We start from the raw sequence: 19,020 nt of genomic DNA, 5'->3' as shown, positions 1-19,020 counted from the left end.
GGTCATTCGGGAATACTAGAGAAGAACCTCTGTAACTATTTCATTATCCAACGCTACATAAAATTTAAGATTATTCAGCTAACGCAAGCATAACCATAACTTTGAAATTCAATATGCTGTATATGGTGCTGTTTTGTGGCGACTAATAAAATAGTTATTAGTCGCTCCTTTAATTTCTGAACTGGTTTGATGAAGTGGAAGAAGAACTGAGTGAATGAATCAACTGTTTCAAAGAGAGGAATGAGATTGTGTTCACCGATTGTTTACACTTGATTCTCTTCACTACCATTCTCGCCTTCCTTGTTACAGTGATTATATTAATGTGTTCAGTAGAGTATTCTTCTGTTAGTTTAGTTTTCATTATCAGTTCTCTCTCTCTCTCTCTCTCTCTCAGCAAAGTACTAACTAGTTAATAAATAACAATACATATTAAACTGATTCGGACAAGAGAAAGAATCCTGTTTTACTTAACTGCTACATCCCGCCGCATGACTGATGTCCTTCGCTCTGAAAACACATCTAACTAAAGGCATTTCCTCTTGTTACCTCCACCTCATCTCAAGTTATTCGAGTACGTAGCGAGAAGCGTGAGAGTTAGGGTGGCGGGACGGGGAAAGTGCCTAACTCTCCCTTTCTTGAGAGAAGCGGTGAAGTAGGGAGGAGGGAGGAGGATGGAGGTCAGTCACTTGGTGGTGGCTGGGGAGACAAGCAGCTTCATACATCCTCCTACTGCCCGTCTGCCTTAGTTAAAACATGGTGACTCTTCGCCTCTACCCTCTGCTGGCCCTGCTGGTGCTCCTGTGTGGTGAGTGATGAGTGTCTCTTTGTGGCGACAGGTCGTGTCAAGGTGTAGGTGATCTGACAGCTGGTTAGTGGCACCGGCGTGTGTGGTGATGGTGGTGGTTGTTGTCACCCACGTCCCTGGTAACGATAAGAATGAGTCATTGCGTAACATATCAATGCACGCGCTGAATTTAGTTCTTCATCTTTAGCTCGGTATAAAGATTCGCTTTACTCGGTTACCTGGAATGTGAAAATAAACACAACGTTGAGAGTATTGCTACAGCTGGCACTCTCGCCGCGGTTCTGGCCAATCGTGTACGAGTTTTGGCGTTGTGCTAGACACGTGGCCAATGGGGGGCCGCCGCACAGGTGACGGCGGTACCGTTGGATGGACTGGATAGGGAATTGAATGCTCAGGTAAGAAGACTTCCAATCCCCATACACTGGCATGGCCCTCCATACACCTGAGCTTTTTGTTTTTTTTTCATAACCTAGCCCGTTCACTGAGGCAGGATTTTGGGAATGCGGTTAGAATGGAGGGAGGTGGAAGGGTTACACGTGTGTGTATGTATGCATGCATGTATGTGTACGTGTGTGTGCATGTAACTATTCACCTGTGTCTCCTAGGTGACGTGTCTGTCTGTTAACGGTGGAGTCTGAAGGCTTTGAATGACTTGCTTGTGGCCTTGTGACGAGAGAACAAAACATTCTTTGATAACTATAATACTACCGTAACCAGTTGTCTGTACCTTGTTACAATCTGGTTCTCCTAATACAGCGACCACATGCATACCTTACTGTTAAGATGACCCTAAGCTATTTAACCGGTATAAATTTACTAATGAAACTCGTTATATATATTTTGCTATCTAACCTGTTAACGAGTTTAGCAAACGTAATTTTGCTGTAAGTATAATTTCTGTATGAAACATTTATACCAGCACAAGTATAGGTTAGTAATTGATCTATGCATACACAGGTTGTTGCCAAAGAATTCTAAACCTTGTTACCTCCACCTCATCTCAAGTTGTTTCAGCAGTACGTAGCTTCAAAAATTGCAATATGGATGAGAAAAACTGGAGGTTCAACACTCACCGTTTACATTGTTAGAAGTGTGTGTGTGTGTGTGTGTGTGTGTGTGTGAATTCTGATCTTTCGATGTTTACGTGTGTACAAGTGTGTGCATACGTGTGTGTGTGCACGTGTCAGGCTCCAGTAATGATGTGTACGGAGTCGTATTTGTACACAGGCACGAACCGTAGTTGTATTGTTTGGCGCTCAGTCTCACAGGTAGTCTTATTTTCAGGGTTAGAATATTGACAAGTTAGTATGCGTGTCGATTTTTTTTGATCTTGAAATTCTAACGAGACTACTACCTTTCTTCTCTGCCTTTCACTAACATGCTTTTTCTTCTCGCTTTCACTAACAAGGTTTAAAACTGTTTAGTCATCTTATCTTCAAGAACAGTCATCATCTTATCTCTTTCTCGCAAAACCTTTACGGTCTCACTACTTGCTAAGTCACACAGGAAAAATAACTCGATAAAAAAAAAAAACGCCTATACGAAGTTATTCCACCACCCATCGCCTTCCTACTCACCACCACCACCACCACCACGTGTTTCGCTTAAAAGCCACTAAATAACTTAATCTGAGCACTCGCCCTCTTCTTGACGAGCTAGTTTGTGCTTCCTACCCGTTACAGTCTGCACCTCACCCGCCCACACGCCCACCACCCGTCCACACATCCATCCACCCTCCCACCCACGACAGCCATTCACCTCGCACCTCATCAACGCAGCCGCAACTTCACCTGCATTTAAGACACCATTACTACTACTCCTACTACTACCACTACTACTACCACTATTACCACCACCACCACCACCTCCTCCTCCTCCATCAAATACCTTATTGCTAACTACTCCCTGACGTTGTTACTAACTGTACAGAGATTGAAGGCACGGTTAAGGCTTATTGCTAAGTGCCCCCTCACGTCGTTACTAACTGTGCAGAGACTGAAGGTAGCCTTAATTATAATTTTTAAGTGGGTGGATATTATATACCAAGTGTAATTATTTGAAAAAGGAAGCAGATAATCTAGTCTTATTTTACTGAACAAAGTTTGGCTCTGGTTATAAATAGGCCCTTTTTTCTTTTCCTAATAAAATTGTCATCCCTTCTTTGTGATGAAAAGTCGAATATTTCCAAATACTGCTTTAATGATGGTGGTGGTGGTTGTGGTGGTGGTAGTAGAGGGGAAGCAGTGTTGGTAAGCTGTACCAAATACTGCTTTAATGATGATGGTGGTGGTGGTAGTGGTGGTGGTAGTAGAGGGGAAGCAGTGTTGGTAAGCTGTAGAGACCATTTCTTATCACGCTTCAGTTTGCTTGGATGACACAGCAGTGGAAAGTGTGTGTGCGGTGGGTTGGTGGGGGTGGGTGAAAGTAGCTGTACTTCTATGTAGTAAAATTGTTCCAGTTTGTGATGTGTGGCGTTAAATGTGGTGGTGGTGGTGGTGGTGGTGGTGGTGGAGGAGGAGGAATGTGATGTGATGTGGGTGCATAATGGAGGGAGGTGGGGGGGCTGAGGGAGGGGACACTGATCATGAGTGTGCGACGGAGCTTTACTCCCCTCCCTCTTCCTCTTTCTTTCCTCCTCCCCAGCTCCGTTTTCTTTACTTCCTCTTCCTTCCTTTCCTACATCTTCGCGTATTTTCCTCTACCACTTCTTTTCTTCGCTCTTCCTTGTTTCCCTTCCTTTCATACACTTTTTACTTAGCTATACCATCTCAGTTTCCTTTGTTCTTCCTCGTTTCCTTTCCATCTAGATTATCGTTACTCTAACTTTCTTCACTTTCCTGCATACTTCCCATCGTCACTTTCTTCACTTTCCTTCGCATTGTTTCTCCTTCCACACCTCCGTACTCATGATGTGTTCTCTTGTCTTTTATAATTTTCTTCCATTAAATTTTCTTTCCTCGTTTTTCATTCATCTGGCCTTGGTTTTGTTCTCTTATATCCTACGTTGCTTCTTCAACTTTCCATTTTCCATCCGCCTTCAACCCTGTCGCCATGTCACAAAGAAGACCTCGAGGTGAAGAAAGTCGTTCAGCTCAACCATAAACACAAAGGAAGGGGGAAATCAAGGGAGTGGCGTAAACTTGATGTAACACAACTACAAAATTTAAATGTAGTGGCGTTGGTGTTTAAGTGCCCTAGTTTGAAACCGTAAAACGTGACTAGTGTGCTTTACTTGTTACAGAATGTTTTACTGGCTACAGAATACACGGCCTACTAAATGGCCTACTATCACATGCTTGCACGATCATTGCTGCTTTTGAACTTTACTGAAACTAGCCATTATTACCGTAACACTTACCATTATTTCTACTATTCTATATCATACTTTGTTTTTCTTCAGGAGCGTACGCGGACAGGGAGGGAGAATGCATCGAGGTGGGATTCGCGCGGACGGCAGGCTCCATGCTGCACCAGGGATACGAGGCTGCCAAGGAGGTCATGCTAGCACGCTGGGCAGAAGAGGACCTCAAAGGGAAGCCAGAGTACTCCAACTTCTCCCCACTCCTGAAGAATGTAAGTGTAGTGGTGGCTTGCTGTATGTGCTGCTTTTCTTTTTTTTCTTGTTTACGGAGGATGGCTGGTGTAAGAGCTTTAAATTATGGCAAGGGAAAGAGCTGATTTTGAATAATGCCGTCTTCTTTAATGCCAGTCCTCATGAATTGCTTGTCTTCACCTTCGTTTACGTCTTCACACACGTCTTTTCTTGTCACATTTACAATTTCTCATAATCTAGACAGTGCATTTCTGTCATGTCTCTAATCATCACTTCTACTTCACTCTTTCTTCTATAAATCTCCATGCGTCTTAACCTCAAACTTCACCACTTAAGCACCCATACTCGTCTTTTCTTACCACCTATACAATTTCTCATAATTTTGACAGTGCTTTTCTGTCATGTCTCTAATCATCACTTCTACCTTACTCTTTCTTCATAAATCTTGATGTGTCTTAACCTCAAACTTTACCACTTAAGCACCCATAATTGTGACAGTACTTTTCATTTATCCCTGAAAATCACTTTAATTCACTTCTTTCTTTCTCAACCTTCTATCTGTCTGAGCCCAAAAACAACCTGCGTCGACTCTAAACCAGCCACTTCCATTTTCTGTTAGTTACACTTTCACTAGCACCTATCCTTCTTCAGGTGACGCGAACAGGGCAGCTCCTGGAGGCGGCGTCACAGGCCATTATAGGTCTAGTAAGGAAGACCCGTGTTGGCAAGAGATGCGCTGAGGACTGGCTGCTCAAGGGCCTCGAGAAACACGTACTGCCTCTCATCAACGTGGACAAGCAGCTAGCAGAGGAGATGGGACTGGGTGAGTGATGGGGAGCGAAGCAGGGTTTGTTTAAGAAGAGGTGAATGTGGAGGAATGAATGAGGGATGGGAAGAAGCAAGTGTTGGGTATGAAGGGGTGAATATAGCGACACTGGGTGAATGATGGGGAGCGAAGCAAAGGTTGGGTAGGAATGGGTGAATGTGGAGAGGGCGAGGCAGGTGATGGGTAGAAAGGGGTGAATATGTCGAAACTGGGTGAGTGACAGGGGCGAAGGAAGTGGTGGATAGGAGAGGTGAATGTGGAGAGGTGAACGGATATGAGGACAGGTGAGAGACAGGTGTGGTTGAGCGATGTGGAGCGACTGGATTGTTGTGTAAAAGTAAAGGGTTGTTGCTTTAGGGATGGAAGGATGGGAGTGAAGTAGATTAGAGTGAGGGGAAGATGATGAGGCTGTGGGTATAGTGAAGCAATAGTTTGTAGTGAGGGTTTGATAGTGTGAGGCAGAGTGAGGCAGGACAGGAAGAGACCCAAGATAAGCTACTATACACGTAATTTCCTTTGATTTTACTGTCGTAAGTCACACCATAACCTGACCTTCACTACCTTCACACCTGACGTCTACCTACACTAACTTTAGTAGTTGTTGTTACTACAACGACCTACTGTTGTTACAACCATTGTCACCATGACCACAATGACCCACAACTACTACGGCCTATTACTGTTACCACTCGTACAACTACTTCTGCAACACTTACTATCGCTACCCTCATCACAACCAGGACCGCGATGACCCGCTCCTATTATTGTAAACATTTCGTGTAACACCCACACCTGTAAAAACTACCACTATAATCCCCCCCGCCCCCTCTTTTCTCAGTCATGTCGTTCCGCTGCATGGTTGGCTCGCCCTACCCCAATGTGGACGGTTCCTGCGTCAACCAGGAGTCCCCCGACCTGGGCTCTGTCGGGTCAAAGTTCCTCCGCCTTCAGACGTCCATGATGGGCTCAGACGGTACGTAAAGAACGGTCCCACTCGGACGACTGGTTCATTGGTAGCTGATAGCGATTTTAGGACAATTGGCAGAATATATCTACAACATGGAGTTTGTACATTTTGTAGTGTAAGACGTGAGTACAAGCGGTGTTCAATTAGTATATAATAAAATGAATATAAAAACTATTGCCAGGTTAGGAGTGCAGTTATGGTTTGTGAGGTAATGTCGTTTTTGTTTTTTAACCATTGCAATTCGGCATTATGTTCTTGAGTGTAAACGGAAAGAACGACAGTTAGGCATGACCGGTTAGATGTTCCGCCACAAGAGGATAGTCCAATCAAATAACGTGACTGTGTGTATGCAGGGTTCTCCTCGCGTGGCTCCGTGAAGGGCGGGAAGCTGCCTTCCGCTCGCCGCGTGGCCGAGGTGCTGCGGAAGCATCTGAAGCGGCCGGCCGTCACGGGACTGTTCGGCGAGTGGGCGCACTTCATGCAGCGGGACGTGTTCAGCATCCCGGTGAGTGCGCCAGTCTGGCCTGCTACTCAGTGTACCCGGTCAGGTTCATCAATGGATTCGTTATTTCATCAAATTCACTGATCTAATTAGAAAACCAAATGTATACTCTTATTTCAAGTCAGGCAAACAAAATCTACTATTCATAAATTTATTTTACTGCTTAACTGCAGGTAGGAGGCAGCTTGTGGGAGTAGAGAAAGCAGGTAGGTGGGCAAGGCGGGAGAGGTGCAAGTGGGATGGGGGAGGGAGGGAGGGAGGGAGGGAGGGAGGGAGGGAGGGAGGGAGGGAGGGAGAGAGAAGGAGTGCAGAACAGGTTTGATGAGAAAGTTAAGAGTGACTGGATAAAGAAAAAACAAAAAATGCAAAAAAAGTAGTGTAGCCCCCCCCCACCACACACACACACACACACACACACACACACACACACACACACGTACCGTACCATACCGTACCCTCCCTCCTTGTAACTTTTTTTTCTTGGTCATATTTTCAATCCCCTCTCCCCTTCCTCCTTGCCATCCTCAGGAGTCACCACTGGCGGAGGGTGTGGACTGCTGCGAGACCCCCGAAGCAGAGGACTGTGACCCCATTCAGGTGGCAGAGGACGACCCTTTGCACGCCACCCTTCCCTGCATCAACTATCGCCGCTCCGCCAGAGCCCAGGCCATCCTAGGTAACCTAACGCTAACTTTTTTTTTCTATCATCCCTCGTGAGTGATTTTCTTCAGTCTCTTCCACTGTTTTCATCTGGTGAAATTTCTTCCACTATTTTCATCTGGTGAAATTAAAAATTTTTCCTCCCTTGTGTACGTACAACTTTAATATATATATTTTTTTCTCTCCGTCGTTAATACTGCCACTTTTTCCACTGCCACTTTTTTCTCCTTCGTGAATAATCTTAACACGTTCCTTTTAACACCTTTTTCCTCCCTCGTGAATAATTTTAATGTACCACTTTTTCCTCCCTCTAATGCGCCACTTTTTTTTTTCCCTCTCTCGTGAATGATCTTAACCCAACACTTTCCCTGCCTTGAGTAACTTCAATATCATTTCCTACTTTTTTTTTCTTGATCGTGAGCTTTACATTTTTCCTTTTTTTTCGCATTTTCTTTTATTTTCCTTTTCTCTCCTATTGTTTTTTTTTTTTTTCTCCTGTTCGCCTTCTGTTTTTTGGTATTGTCTGTTCTGTCACGAATTTCCAGGATTTGTTTCATCCTTGTGCCACCCACCAGCGCCACCCACCAGCCTTTATTTGTTTCTTGCACCCATTTCCTTGATTCACTCACATCTCGCATTTAGTTTTCACGGAACTTTATTATTAACTTTTGTACTTTTGTTCATCACGATCTCCAGTCTTCATTTTTTTTTTTTCTGGTATTCTATTATCTCCTCACGTTCTTCGTCGTAGTCTCCAGCTGTGTACGTTTTCCCTTAAAGTCTTCCCCTATTTCTTCCCCCGCATCATCTATTTTACTGTCACGGTATTTTTTCCTCGTTCTGTCTCCCCTTCCCTTTCTGGACATATTTACTTTCACGCCCTCTCACGTCCCTATTCTATTTTTGCCTGCCTTGCTTGACTCCTTGCCTTCTTCCTTCCCTGCGATTATTTTCAACTCTCCACTGTTTGGTTTCTTTAGGTTTATTTATTCTCGCTTATAGATTTGTTTTATGCGATTATTTTCAACTCTCCACTGTTTGGTTTCTTTAGGTTTATTTATTCTCGCTTATAGATTTGTTTTAAGTTTCCCATATCTTCCTTATTTTCATTTACTTATTCTCTGTACATTTACTCCCTTTCTTCCCTCGCCTCTACTGAAGATACACGCCTGCTATATATCGATTAGCACACTTTAATTACCTTGTACTCTTCCTCGTTAGCATTTATAATTGCACTGTACTCTACCTCTTCCTCGTTAGTGTCACCTGTATTTCGTTCAATACGAGTAACATTTGGTGGCGTCATTTCCACCTCCTTAACTCAAAATACTTACGGTGTGACTTTCTCTTCCTTTCACCACAATCAAGCACAAGTATTCCACGTACCTTGGTAAACGCTTGCCTTCAGTTTATAAACCATGCCACCGTCCTGAGAAAAACAAAAAAATCCATTCCTGTTTCTCTTCCCCACTAACACTTCCATTACAAAGCTGTTCCTCATCCTCTTTCATTCCTTCCTTCCTCATTTTTGGTCTGCCTCTTCAGTTCTTCTCCCTCTCCTCTTATGGATGGTGCCACATGATCTCGAAGCGCATCTAATTCCTCCATTTATTGTTTAATCACTCATTCAGTCATTGTCATTCTCTTCTCAGGCCACCGCGAGTCCCTGTCCCTCGTCTCCACCTACCTGGACGCCACACCTGTCTACGGCTCCACGGATAAGGTCGCCTTCCAACGCAAGACTGGCTACTTCGGTTACCTTAAGTAAGTGGCACTACACTATCGCAACCCGCCTCCCTCATTGTCTATATTCATTTAATCCATTACACATTTGTATCCGCCTCTTATTCAGTCTAGTGTTGACAATGTGATTAATTCCTACTGGGTTGCTTATCCTCCTATCCTCCTCGTAGGGCACCCGGGGATGAAGACGATGACGAGGAGGGAGAGAAGAAAAAGAAGAAAGACACAAAGGTGGGAGACTGTGCTGCCCCGGAGAGCTTTAAAGGTTGCTTCCAGCTTGACGAGGATGACGACTGGGTGAGTGACTACACCAAGGAAAGCTTATCAATTTTCGTTAAGAAATTTGATAAGCGTTGCTGTATATACGTATAATACACGAGGATTAGCAGTATGGATAACGCACAAAGGATATTTCAACTTAAAAGACAACTTTGACCTATTAACGCATCTGCCCTCAAATCTACACATCTGGGAACTCAAATCTACACATCTGGGAAAACCCCTTATATTGCACGGGTTAGGCGATGAAGGCATAATAGTGCTACTCTTGTATGTTTGCTGCAGGTGGCTGGAATTCGCCTTCTGCTGGTGCTGGAACATAACCGCATTGCCGAGGTCTTGTCAGAGATAAACCCGCACTTCGATGATCCTCTGCTGTATAACGAGGCCAGGTGAGTCTCTCTCTCTCTCTCTCTCTCTCTCTCTCTCTCTCTCTCTCTCTCTCTCTCTCTCTCTCTCTCTCTCTCTCTCTCTCTCTCTCTCTCTCTAGCCGGAAAGAGCGAAACATGATTACAGGAAGATACAGTAGATGAAGATGAATGGGCATAAATAAGATATTGGCATTTCTCGACGGCAGCTGCGGCGGGGAGAGAGAGAGAGAAAAAAAAAAAAGTAATTGATTGACTGCCTTGGTAAAGAAAGCTCCACAGTCCCCTGGTAAACTTAATTCAAAGACGTGTTCCTACTGGAGTAATTAGCGTGTAGCTGCTGGTGCCTGCTGGTGACTGTTATCGGTGACAGCGATAGTGCTTGTATCATTCCATACGAAACCAAATACCTTTTGTGCTTATCACGCTTCCTAGGTTGTGTTGGTGTCTTCTCCATTTATTACGGTTAATCATTTATTACGGTTTCATGAATTCTGTACAGCTCAATATCGTCCATGCGACTCTTAAGCTCTGATAGTTTTTTCATCTCCCATTTTTACTTACTGTTTACAATCCCACCACCCGGTAGTGTAGCAATTGGTGCAGACTAAATTTCTACCCCCACCCCCCCTTTGACCAGACGCATCGTAGTGGCCTCGTATGACCACGTGACCTACAATGAGTACCTGCCCTTGCTGATGGGACGTCCCGCCGTGGAGAAGCACACGCTGCAGCCTGGCGCCGAGGGGCCCGGCTCTGGCTACATCGCAGAGGTCAACCCAGGAGTGCTCGCCTCCTTCGCTGTCTCCTCGTACAGGAACCCCGCCGTGAGTACTGCAATGAAAAGTGCCACATGTTGACGACATAAGGGTAAACGTGTGGTTTCAATGTAGTTTTAGAGGCTTGTTCTGGTGTTTCATAAGAAAGAATCCTAGATTTACGGATTCTACAGATTTACAGATTTACCGTATAATTTTCAGTAATATTCCCTTAATTCGTAGTTATTTCCTAACGAGCAAATATGACCTTTCAAAATATTTTCAACAAAGAAAACCATAGAAGCCAATTCACGTTGCATTGCAGTAAGTATTAGTCTTCCCTTAAAATAACCCATTTTTTTTTCCGTAACTGAGAAACCAGCACGCATGAGGGTAAACTAAAGACTTCCCGCCGCAGATGACGACTGAGTGGAAGAAGGAACAGGGGAAGACCGAGCTGGTGGACTCCCTTCACTACGAGTCCATCCGGAACGACCCCTACTACGACCTGCTGGCCATGGACATCCAGCGCGGCCGTGACCAGGGTAAGGGGAGTGGTGGGGAGGGGTCTCTTAACATGGATAGCATCACGTGAACAGGACGATGTAGAGAAAATTTTCCATATCTTGGGATGAAGGTTTGCTATTAGTGAAAGGTAAAGGTGATGCTGAGAAATGGAGGGGGAGGGAAAACGATGACCAGATAAAACGAATCCAAACCACAAAACCAAAACGCTTGTAAAATCAGGGCTTGAAATCTAAATACAACGCAAGCTTGTTTAGGAGAGAGAGAGAGAGAGAGAGAGAGAGAGAGAGAGAGAGAGAGAGAGAGAGAGAGAGAGAGAGAGAGAGAGAGAGAGAGAGAGAGAGAGAGAGAGAGAGAGAGAGAGAGAGAGAGAGAGAGAGAGAGAGAGAGAGAGAGAGAGAGAGAGAGAGAGCCTGCCTGCCTTTATAGATGATCGAGTCGCATGAGTTAGCATGACATGATGCATAGCATGACATGATGTATTCGTGTCCCATACCAAAAACAATGTTCAGTTAATTTAAGTAAAGATGAATAAGTAAAAAAAAAAAAAAGTAAAACTATGGAGAAGAATATCTAAGATGGTGGGGTGAGTTTTGGTACTGATCCCCCTCCTGTGCAGGTGTGGCTGGCTACGTGGTGTGGCGGCGCTTCTGTGACGACAAGCACGCCTACAACACCTGGGAGGACCTGGAGCGTGGCCTGGACAAAGAGCTCGTGAAGGACCTCAAGGAACTCTACCAGTGAGTGGCGAGGCTTGTGTGCACGTATGGCTCAACGTGTACGTACGTGTGTTTACTGTGTATGGTTTGCTTTACCTGTCTGTGTACGTGTGGCTGGCTGGTTGTATGTATGTATGAATGAATGAATGTACGTACGTATGTACTCGTATATATATATATGTATGTCTATTGTGTGGCTGCCGACACGTATTCGTACAGGTGTTTTATGTTTTGTAATCTATGGTTGTTTCCAGTTAACCCACGTAGTTTAACCCTTGGAGTAAGAATATATAAATTTTATTGGTTGAAATAGTCCGAAATAATAATAATCGTATGTGGCGGGACGGGGAGGGGAGGTTGCCGCAGGATCGCTGCAAAAACTGCAGGCATCCATTCCAGGGTTACGTAATTTGCAACAGTTTTTCGGCTTTAAGGCACGCCGGGATGGCATTGTTACGCATTAAGTTTCAACAACAGTTGAACGTATTTCCCCTTTAAAGTGGACGGGACATTTGATAAAAAATGAATAATAGCACCGGGGGGGCGAGACACAGGCCATCGGGTAGCTTCGGCCACAAGGTCATCACGATCAAGGTTTACACATGATGACATAAGACGTGATGTGACGCGCGCTACGGGTGAGCCTATGGGTGACCCTATGTTTGTTATTCCGTTTATTACATTAGGCCCACTTCGCTCTTCCAGCACCACCGTTTGCTACATTATGGCGTCGGACCTATTTGAATGACCTTTGCCGCTGTGATATAGCGCTGTAGTATTTTCCCACCAGTCTTTTTTTTTTTTGTTTTACTTTTTTCTCGTATGTTCTTTTTCATCAAACTTTTGTGACCTGATGACCTTTAAAAACTAAACCCGGGTTGTTTGGCGTTGGCCTTCCGTAACTTCCTGTGACCTCCCAGCCTTCCATCCCTATCAACTGCTGCAAGGTCGTATGTTAAACCCTCAGGGGAGAACCGTGACCCTTCTAACCCACGAAATTTCTTCCCTGAAATCTTTCCCTGCTACATAATGACCCTCTTAAGACTTGCAGCTTCTTGTGACCTCTCAGTAACCCAGGCCTCTCGGTGACCTCGCAATGATTCCTCTCCCTTGCACCCTCGTGATAACCCCCGCCCATTTCTGCCCTCTGTACTCGTGATAACCCCCCACCCCATTCCTGCTTCCCTGTATTCGTGATGACTCCCGCCCATTCCTTGCCTCCCCCTCTCCCCGTACTCTCGATGACCTCTGCTCCTTGTGGCTTGCAGGGACGAGCTGGACGACGTGGACCTGCAGGTGGCGGTGCTGGAGAACGATACTGACGAGGGTGTTGTGGGGAAGACCTACACGTGCCTCCTGGTGAGTGAGTGAGTGAGGGAATGAATGAGTGGAGAGCGTGTCGTTTTTTTTTATTTACTGAAAAAAAAAAAAATGCCCGCTTGGATTCACTAGATTGTCTGTTAGTTTCCCATTAGCCAGGGTCTCTCTATCTCCTCTTTCTCTTTACGGTGCCTCATTCGCTCCCCATCAATCTTTTTATACCTTTCCCCTCCCCCTCTGTTCACGTTTCCTCGCCTTATTCTCACCTCTGCCAGTTGCACGGTGATCACTACACTCTGAAAACACCCGCACCATGACGAAGACGGTGTACGAAGACGCTGAACCAATACTGGCGGCGTTTCTTCCCTCTCTTCCTTTTATTCCTTCCCTTCTTTTCCCTCTCCCTTCACCCTCCCTTCCCTGTCTCCTACTCACCCTTATACCTAGGTTCTCTTCTGCGACACCTTGTCATAACACAGCCCCGCCTTGTGCTGCCGCCTCCGCTTACCGCCTTCCTCTCCCGCATCAATCCCCTCCCACCTCCCCAACCCCTTCTCTTCCCTACCCGTCCCTGATAGACCGGTGTTGTAACTCCCAAAAGATTTCGGGAACATAATGTAATTTCCCTTCAAGTTAAACTGTTTAAATATTCCGTGTGAGAATTGGACTAAAGTTTTTTTTTTTTTTTTTCCTTTCTCTTGAGCAAGGCATGAAATGGTGGTGGTCTTTAATTTTTTTTTTTACGTTTACTTTGTTGTAGAGACAAGGGGAGGGGAGGTAGAGACAGGGGGAGGGGACGTAAGCTTCTAGAATTGAGGAACTGATGGGAACTGCAGGTTATGAAGAGAAATGGAGAAAATGAATGACTTAAAAGGCTGGGAGTAAAGTGAGATAAGAAGAGGAAAAAGGAAGTTAGATTCACCGTGATATAAGACTATTTTAGAGGAGGAAAAGTTAGTCGTTGCGGAAATGAAAGAGAAAAAGTTAGTCGTTGCAGAAATGAAAAAAGTCATCCTTACTCTTTGAGTCTCAGTCACCACACCAGCGGCGAGTCACGTCATCACGCTTATCTCTGCTTAATAAACGACCACTACAACTCCTCCCCGTATTTCATGTATTAATCCCCACACTAAGCTACCGTCTCTATCTCCTCGTCCGTCTCTTCCACGATCAGAATGGTGTTTGAGTGGTGTTTATCCTCCATCAGCTCGAGTACCTGTCCCTCGCTCACCTTGCTCACACTTGCCCCTTCACGCCTTCCCTCTCTTCCCCTCCATTGACAATATCTTAACCCACTAAATGACCCCCTTCCTTTCTTTTAAGTCTTTAGTTTTCATTTTTTTTTCTGCTTTTATATACTTCATTATTTTTGCTTTTTTTTCTTTCTTTGAGTTTAGTTTGTTTTTATATAATATTTCCCTGCATTTATTTTTTCATTATTGTTTCTTTTCCTCCTTCGAGTCTAGTTTGACTTCATATAATTTCTTGCCAATATATTTTCCTGCTTTTATATTCTTTTTTTTATTATTATTGTTGCTTTTCTTCGAGTCTAGTTTGCGTTCATATATCTTTTATAATTTTTCTGCTTTTATATTTTCATTGCTGTTGCTTCTTTTCTTCCTACGAGTCTAGTTTGGTTTCATATTATCTTTCTGCTTTTATATGTATTTTTCATTATTGTTGCTTAATGTTTTTAAGTACGGCGCCATCATCACTCGGCTGTTCAATCAATCAGCTTCTCTCCTCACATCTTCTCTCCCCTCCAGGCTGACCAGTTCGCGCGACTCAAGACCGGCAATCGTCTCTTCTGGGAGCACGAGTCCAGCCTGATGACGGTGGAGCAGAAGACCTACATCAAGGGCGTCACGCTGGCCCACCTCCTCTGTGCCAACCTGCCCGGACTCCGCGCCACGCCCAAGAACTCCTTCCTCCCGCCCTCCGACAGGTAAGTAGAGGGGAGGAGAATGGAAGGGTGGATGTAAAGGAGAATATGTATGATGGTGATGGTGCTGCTGCAGGGATAAAACAGGTGGATTTGTATGATGGTGGTGATGGTGCTGCTGCAGCGATAAAACAATGTGATTTCAATTGGTTAACACCTACATGGGAAATAGTGTGGAAAGAGCACATTTAGAACTGGTACTGGTGTGGCTGTCCCCCAATGCAAGAGTCGAGATACAAACTTGAATTAAGAGGGCTGGGTGCACGTCCTGTAACGTACACAGGCATATAGTACGTACACTTGCAGATATACATTCAACTTTATTTATTTATAAATAAAAACTTTTAGCCAAACTCTGAATATAGAATAAATGTACAATGCCCAGAGTAATCCACGCACTCAACACACACATTCAATATGCACAGACACGTTAAAATTCCTGCCACAGCACAATGGTCCACGTTTTAAAAAGGAACTAAACTGCTGCTCCAGCTACCAGCACCACCACCACCGCCACTACCACTACCACTGCTGCTGCTGCTATCATAACTCTGTGCCAATAATTTATCGTCGGGCAATATATCTTGGGATTTCTTGGCTCACCCGACCACTCTCTCTCTCTCTCTCTCTCTCTCTCTCTCTCTCTCTCTCTCTCTCTCTCTCTCTCTCAAATAGCAACCCGCTGGTGCCGTGCGAGGAGCTGCGCGGCGGGAACCTGACGGCGTGGAAGGACACTTCACTCATAGAGAAGATGAAGAAGGTGAAGACGGAAGGCAAGAAGCAGGCTGAGATGGTGGAAGAAAAAGAAGAGGCAAAGGAGGAACCGAAGAAGGAAGAGGAAAGTGAAGAGGTGGAAGTCAAGGCTGAGGAGGAAGAGGAGGGGGATCAAGTACAGCACACAGCCTCCGTCCTCCACAAAGACGAAACTCCGCACCTTGAACTCTGAGGAGGGGGACTTAATGCCTCGTGCTGGAGATTAGGGGGAAGTAAGGATGAGGGGGAGTATTAGTAAGTTATAATTATGTCTGGGCAGGCGAGGATGGAGAGAGGGATTATTAATAGGTTCCTCTAATTATGTCCCGTTCCAATTTTTTTTTTACTATTAATCCTTCTACTTTATTTATATTCTCTTTTGTCTCCTTTCTTCCGTAAATGGATGGGTAAGGTGAAGGATCATAGAAAAGACGCAGTTTCTTTCGCTATTGTTTGTCTTCGATTCTCTTTTTCTTCCATTCCTCTTTCAACTGCTTATTATGTTTTCTTCCCGCACATTTCCTTATTCTTTTCTTTCGTTCTCCTATTCCTCTTTCAATTGCTTATTAGTTTCTTCTTTTTTCCGCACATTTCTTACTCTCCTCCTTCGCCATTTATTATTCCGTCTCGAAAGTCTCTCCCTCTTCTCGGATTTCCTTCTCCCCTATTTCTTCCTCTCCTCTTCTGTTCTGGTATTCCCCCTTCGCACACGTTTCCCTCTCTCTCCTATTCCTCTCCTTGTCTTTCTCTCCTTTCCTCGCATGCACATCCCTTGCTCTCATATCCATTTCACCTTTGCAGTGTATTCTCTTTTGCTGTTTCTCCCCTATATAAATTTCCCTTCCCTTTCCCCCGCTGATCACTTTCCTTTTGGCCTTTCGCAATTTTTTTTTTTCCCGCCTATTTTTTTTTCCCCAACCAAACAGTTGAACATTCATGAAGTGACGTTTTCCCAGGTATACTCCCTTGCACCTTTCACAGAAGTTTTCATCTTCTCTTGATGTAAAGTTGTCCCTCTCCTTCCTTCTTTTCCTTCCCATTTTATCCATCTCGTTCTTCCTCTCCTTCCTTCTTTTCCTTCCCATTTTATCCATCTCGTTCTTCCTTTGGTCTCTTCTCTTCCACCTGGGAATATCATCATCTCTCCCTAGACTTTCTCATCCTCATCTCTCTTCTCTCCTCCATTTCTTTCGTTTAATTATTCCTTTATCTGCTTTTGTCATAATCTCTCTCTCTCTCTCTCTCTCTCTCTCTCTCTCTCTCTCTCTCTCTCTCTCTCTCTCTCTCTCTCTCTCTCTCTCTCTCTCTCTCTCTCTCTCCTGCGGCGTCTAGCTCCGTCCGTTTGTACTACAGCTCCCACTCCTCGTTACTCGCCGTGAGCTTGGAGGTGCAGTCCCTTCGTCCGTCCATCTGAGTCTGTTTGGCGTTGCTGCTACAAGTCTGCGTGTGTCTGTCACTGTGTTTGTGTTTGAGGCTCACGGCGGGCTGGGGATGCACCGTGATCAAGGACATCGGTCAACAAGGGAAGCTGTGTGGGGGCGCCGTGGCCTCTCCTTCCTCCGGCCTGCTGGGGAGGGAATTAAAGAAAGTCTAGTAACCAAATGTTATTGTTTTTGAGGTAATTCTGTCTGAGTGAAATGTAGTAGATATATTAGTTTTTGATAGTGATGGCATTGAGTAACTTGTTTGTTCAGACACTGATAATTGCCTTCAGTTATAATACTGTTAGGGTTATAATATTGTTAGGATACTGTTACAACATACGCTCTATATTCAGGTTTAGTGATAAATATCTTGCAAGGTTCACACAGCATTGTATGGTGTGCAAAGGGAGGTGGTGACTGCGTGGATAGACGGGTGGTGCTCAAGGGTAAGCTGTTTGTCCTCCCGTGAATCTAAGGAGTGGTCGTTAATGTTTGGATGAATTGTTAATTTCTTTGTTGCAAGCTTCAAGAATGTTATCGTAATGTTGACGTTTATACTGTTATCTACACACGTGCATTAAGCTTAACACACGTGGATGGAAAGCTATATATTTTTCTATGTCCCGCGGCCGTGTGTGGCAGGGATCGTTTCTGTATCGTGCAGCGAGGGGTCACTGGCCACACCCTTCAACAGGGCTCTCGTTGTCGCCTGACTGGCACCGCGTAAAGGGAGAGGGAGCTCTCTGTGGTGGTCAGAATAAAGGTGTTTTGAATACGAGGACTTTCTCTGACTATCTTTCTATGACTGCGTGTAATATATATATATATATATATATATATATATATATATATATATATATATATATATATATATATATATATATATATATATATATATATATATATATATATATATATATATATATATTGGAAAGTTCTCTGCATTGTGTATAGTAAGAAGTCTATGAATTTGTAGTAGTATCATAACGTAACAGTAATAATAGCAAGAAATTCAGTACTACTCGGGTCATAAGGGCCTCGAGTCAGGTGGTGCTCAGGTTAAGGAAGCCTGCGACTATAAGTACCTCGGGATGTTTGGGTCACAAGTAACTTGGTCACCAAATGCATCTAGACTAAGCCTGTTCGCACATCACGATACAGGCTTAATGAAGGAAGCACGTGAATCCACTCACACCAAAAGTTCATCCACTCCACCACATGCGCACCCAAGCATCTACCCGTCCAGTAATGGCGGTCAAGAAGTTGTTGCCCCAGGTGACGAGCCACGGGATGAAAATCATGTAACCCAAGGCCGCCACGAAAGTGGAGAAGGGGCGGAGCCGCCACCTCGTACTGCCCTTCGCTGCTCCACCACTCCGCCGGGGGGAAGGCAAAGGCACCTTCGGCAGCCCCGCGTATGCCTCATCACGGCGGCGGGGGATAGACAGGGTCGCACTGGGCAGCCCCGCTTCTTTCCCGCCACGGCGGCGAGGCACGGCATTGCATCCTCGGAAGGAAGGTAGGTTCCAGTCTGGAGGAAGCATGCCAGTGTCCTGCTGCTTGGCCCGCTCATCAGGGCAGGTCACAGCTCCAGCAGCAATACCAGAGCTGCTCTGCTTCCACCAGCGAGGACCCTCGGGAAGCCGCACCTTCTTCACCACAGGCTGGATGGCCTCCACGATGCGCAGGGCGCGGAGACTTAGGAGGTCGTCCTCGTTGCTCCACGCCCCGGGGCCTCGCCACCTCGCCGAGGCCTCATCCTCGGTATGGCGAGGAAGCTGCAGCGTCCTATCAGTGGAATTGAAGGTCACCCACTTCTTGTTAGCGCCTTCCATGTCCTTCGTGAAGCAAGTGGCAGGAGTCTCAGGGACCAGGT

The 19,020-nt window shown here is 45.1% G+C and overlaps 1 protein-coding gene across 1 annotated transcript; it reads left to right on the top strand.

The window, feature by feature from the left end:
* Nucleotides 1-648: 648 nt before the first annotated feature.
* Nucleotides 649-17,919, top strand: LOC135105019 (peroxidase-like). The gene is made up of 15 exons (XM_064012904.1): nucleotides 649-805; nucleotides 4,206-4,378; nucleotides 5,010-5,181; nucleotides 6,023-6,157; nucleotides 6,505-6,656; nucleotides 7,182-7,329; nucleotides 8,966-9,077; nucleotides 9,227-9,353; nucleotides 9,621-9,727; nucleotides 10,344-10,530; nucleotides 10,880-11,006; nucleotides 11,606-11,726; nucleotides 12,974-13,064; nucleotides 14,792-14,970; nucleotides 15,643-17,919. The coding sequence occupies exons 1-15, from the start codon at nucleotides 754-756 to the stop codon at nucleotides 15,911-15,913; spliced, it is 2,154 nt and encodes a 717-aa protein (XP_063868974.1). The 5' UTR covers nucleotides 649-753; the 3' UTR covers nucleotides 15,914-17,919.
* Nucleotides 17,920-19,020: the final 1,101 nt, after the last annotated feature.

This window comes from Scylla paramamosain, chromosome 11 (genome assembly GCF_035594125.1).
Source record: "Scylla paramamosain isolate STU-SP2022 chromosome 11, ASM3559412v1, whole genome shotgun sequence".
Lineage (NCBI taxonomy): Eukaryota > Metazoa > Arthropoda > Malacostraca > Decapoda > Portunidae > Scylla > Scylla paramamosain.
This window is presented reverse-complemented; position numbering and strand designations above follow the sequence as displayed.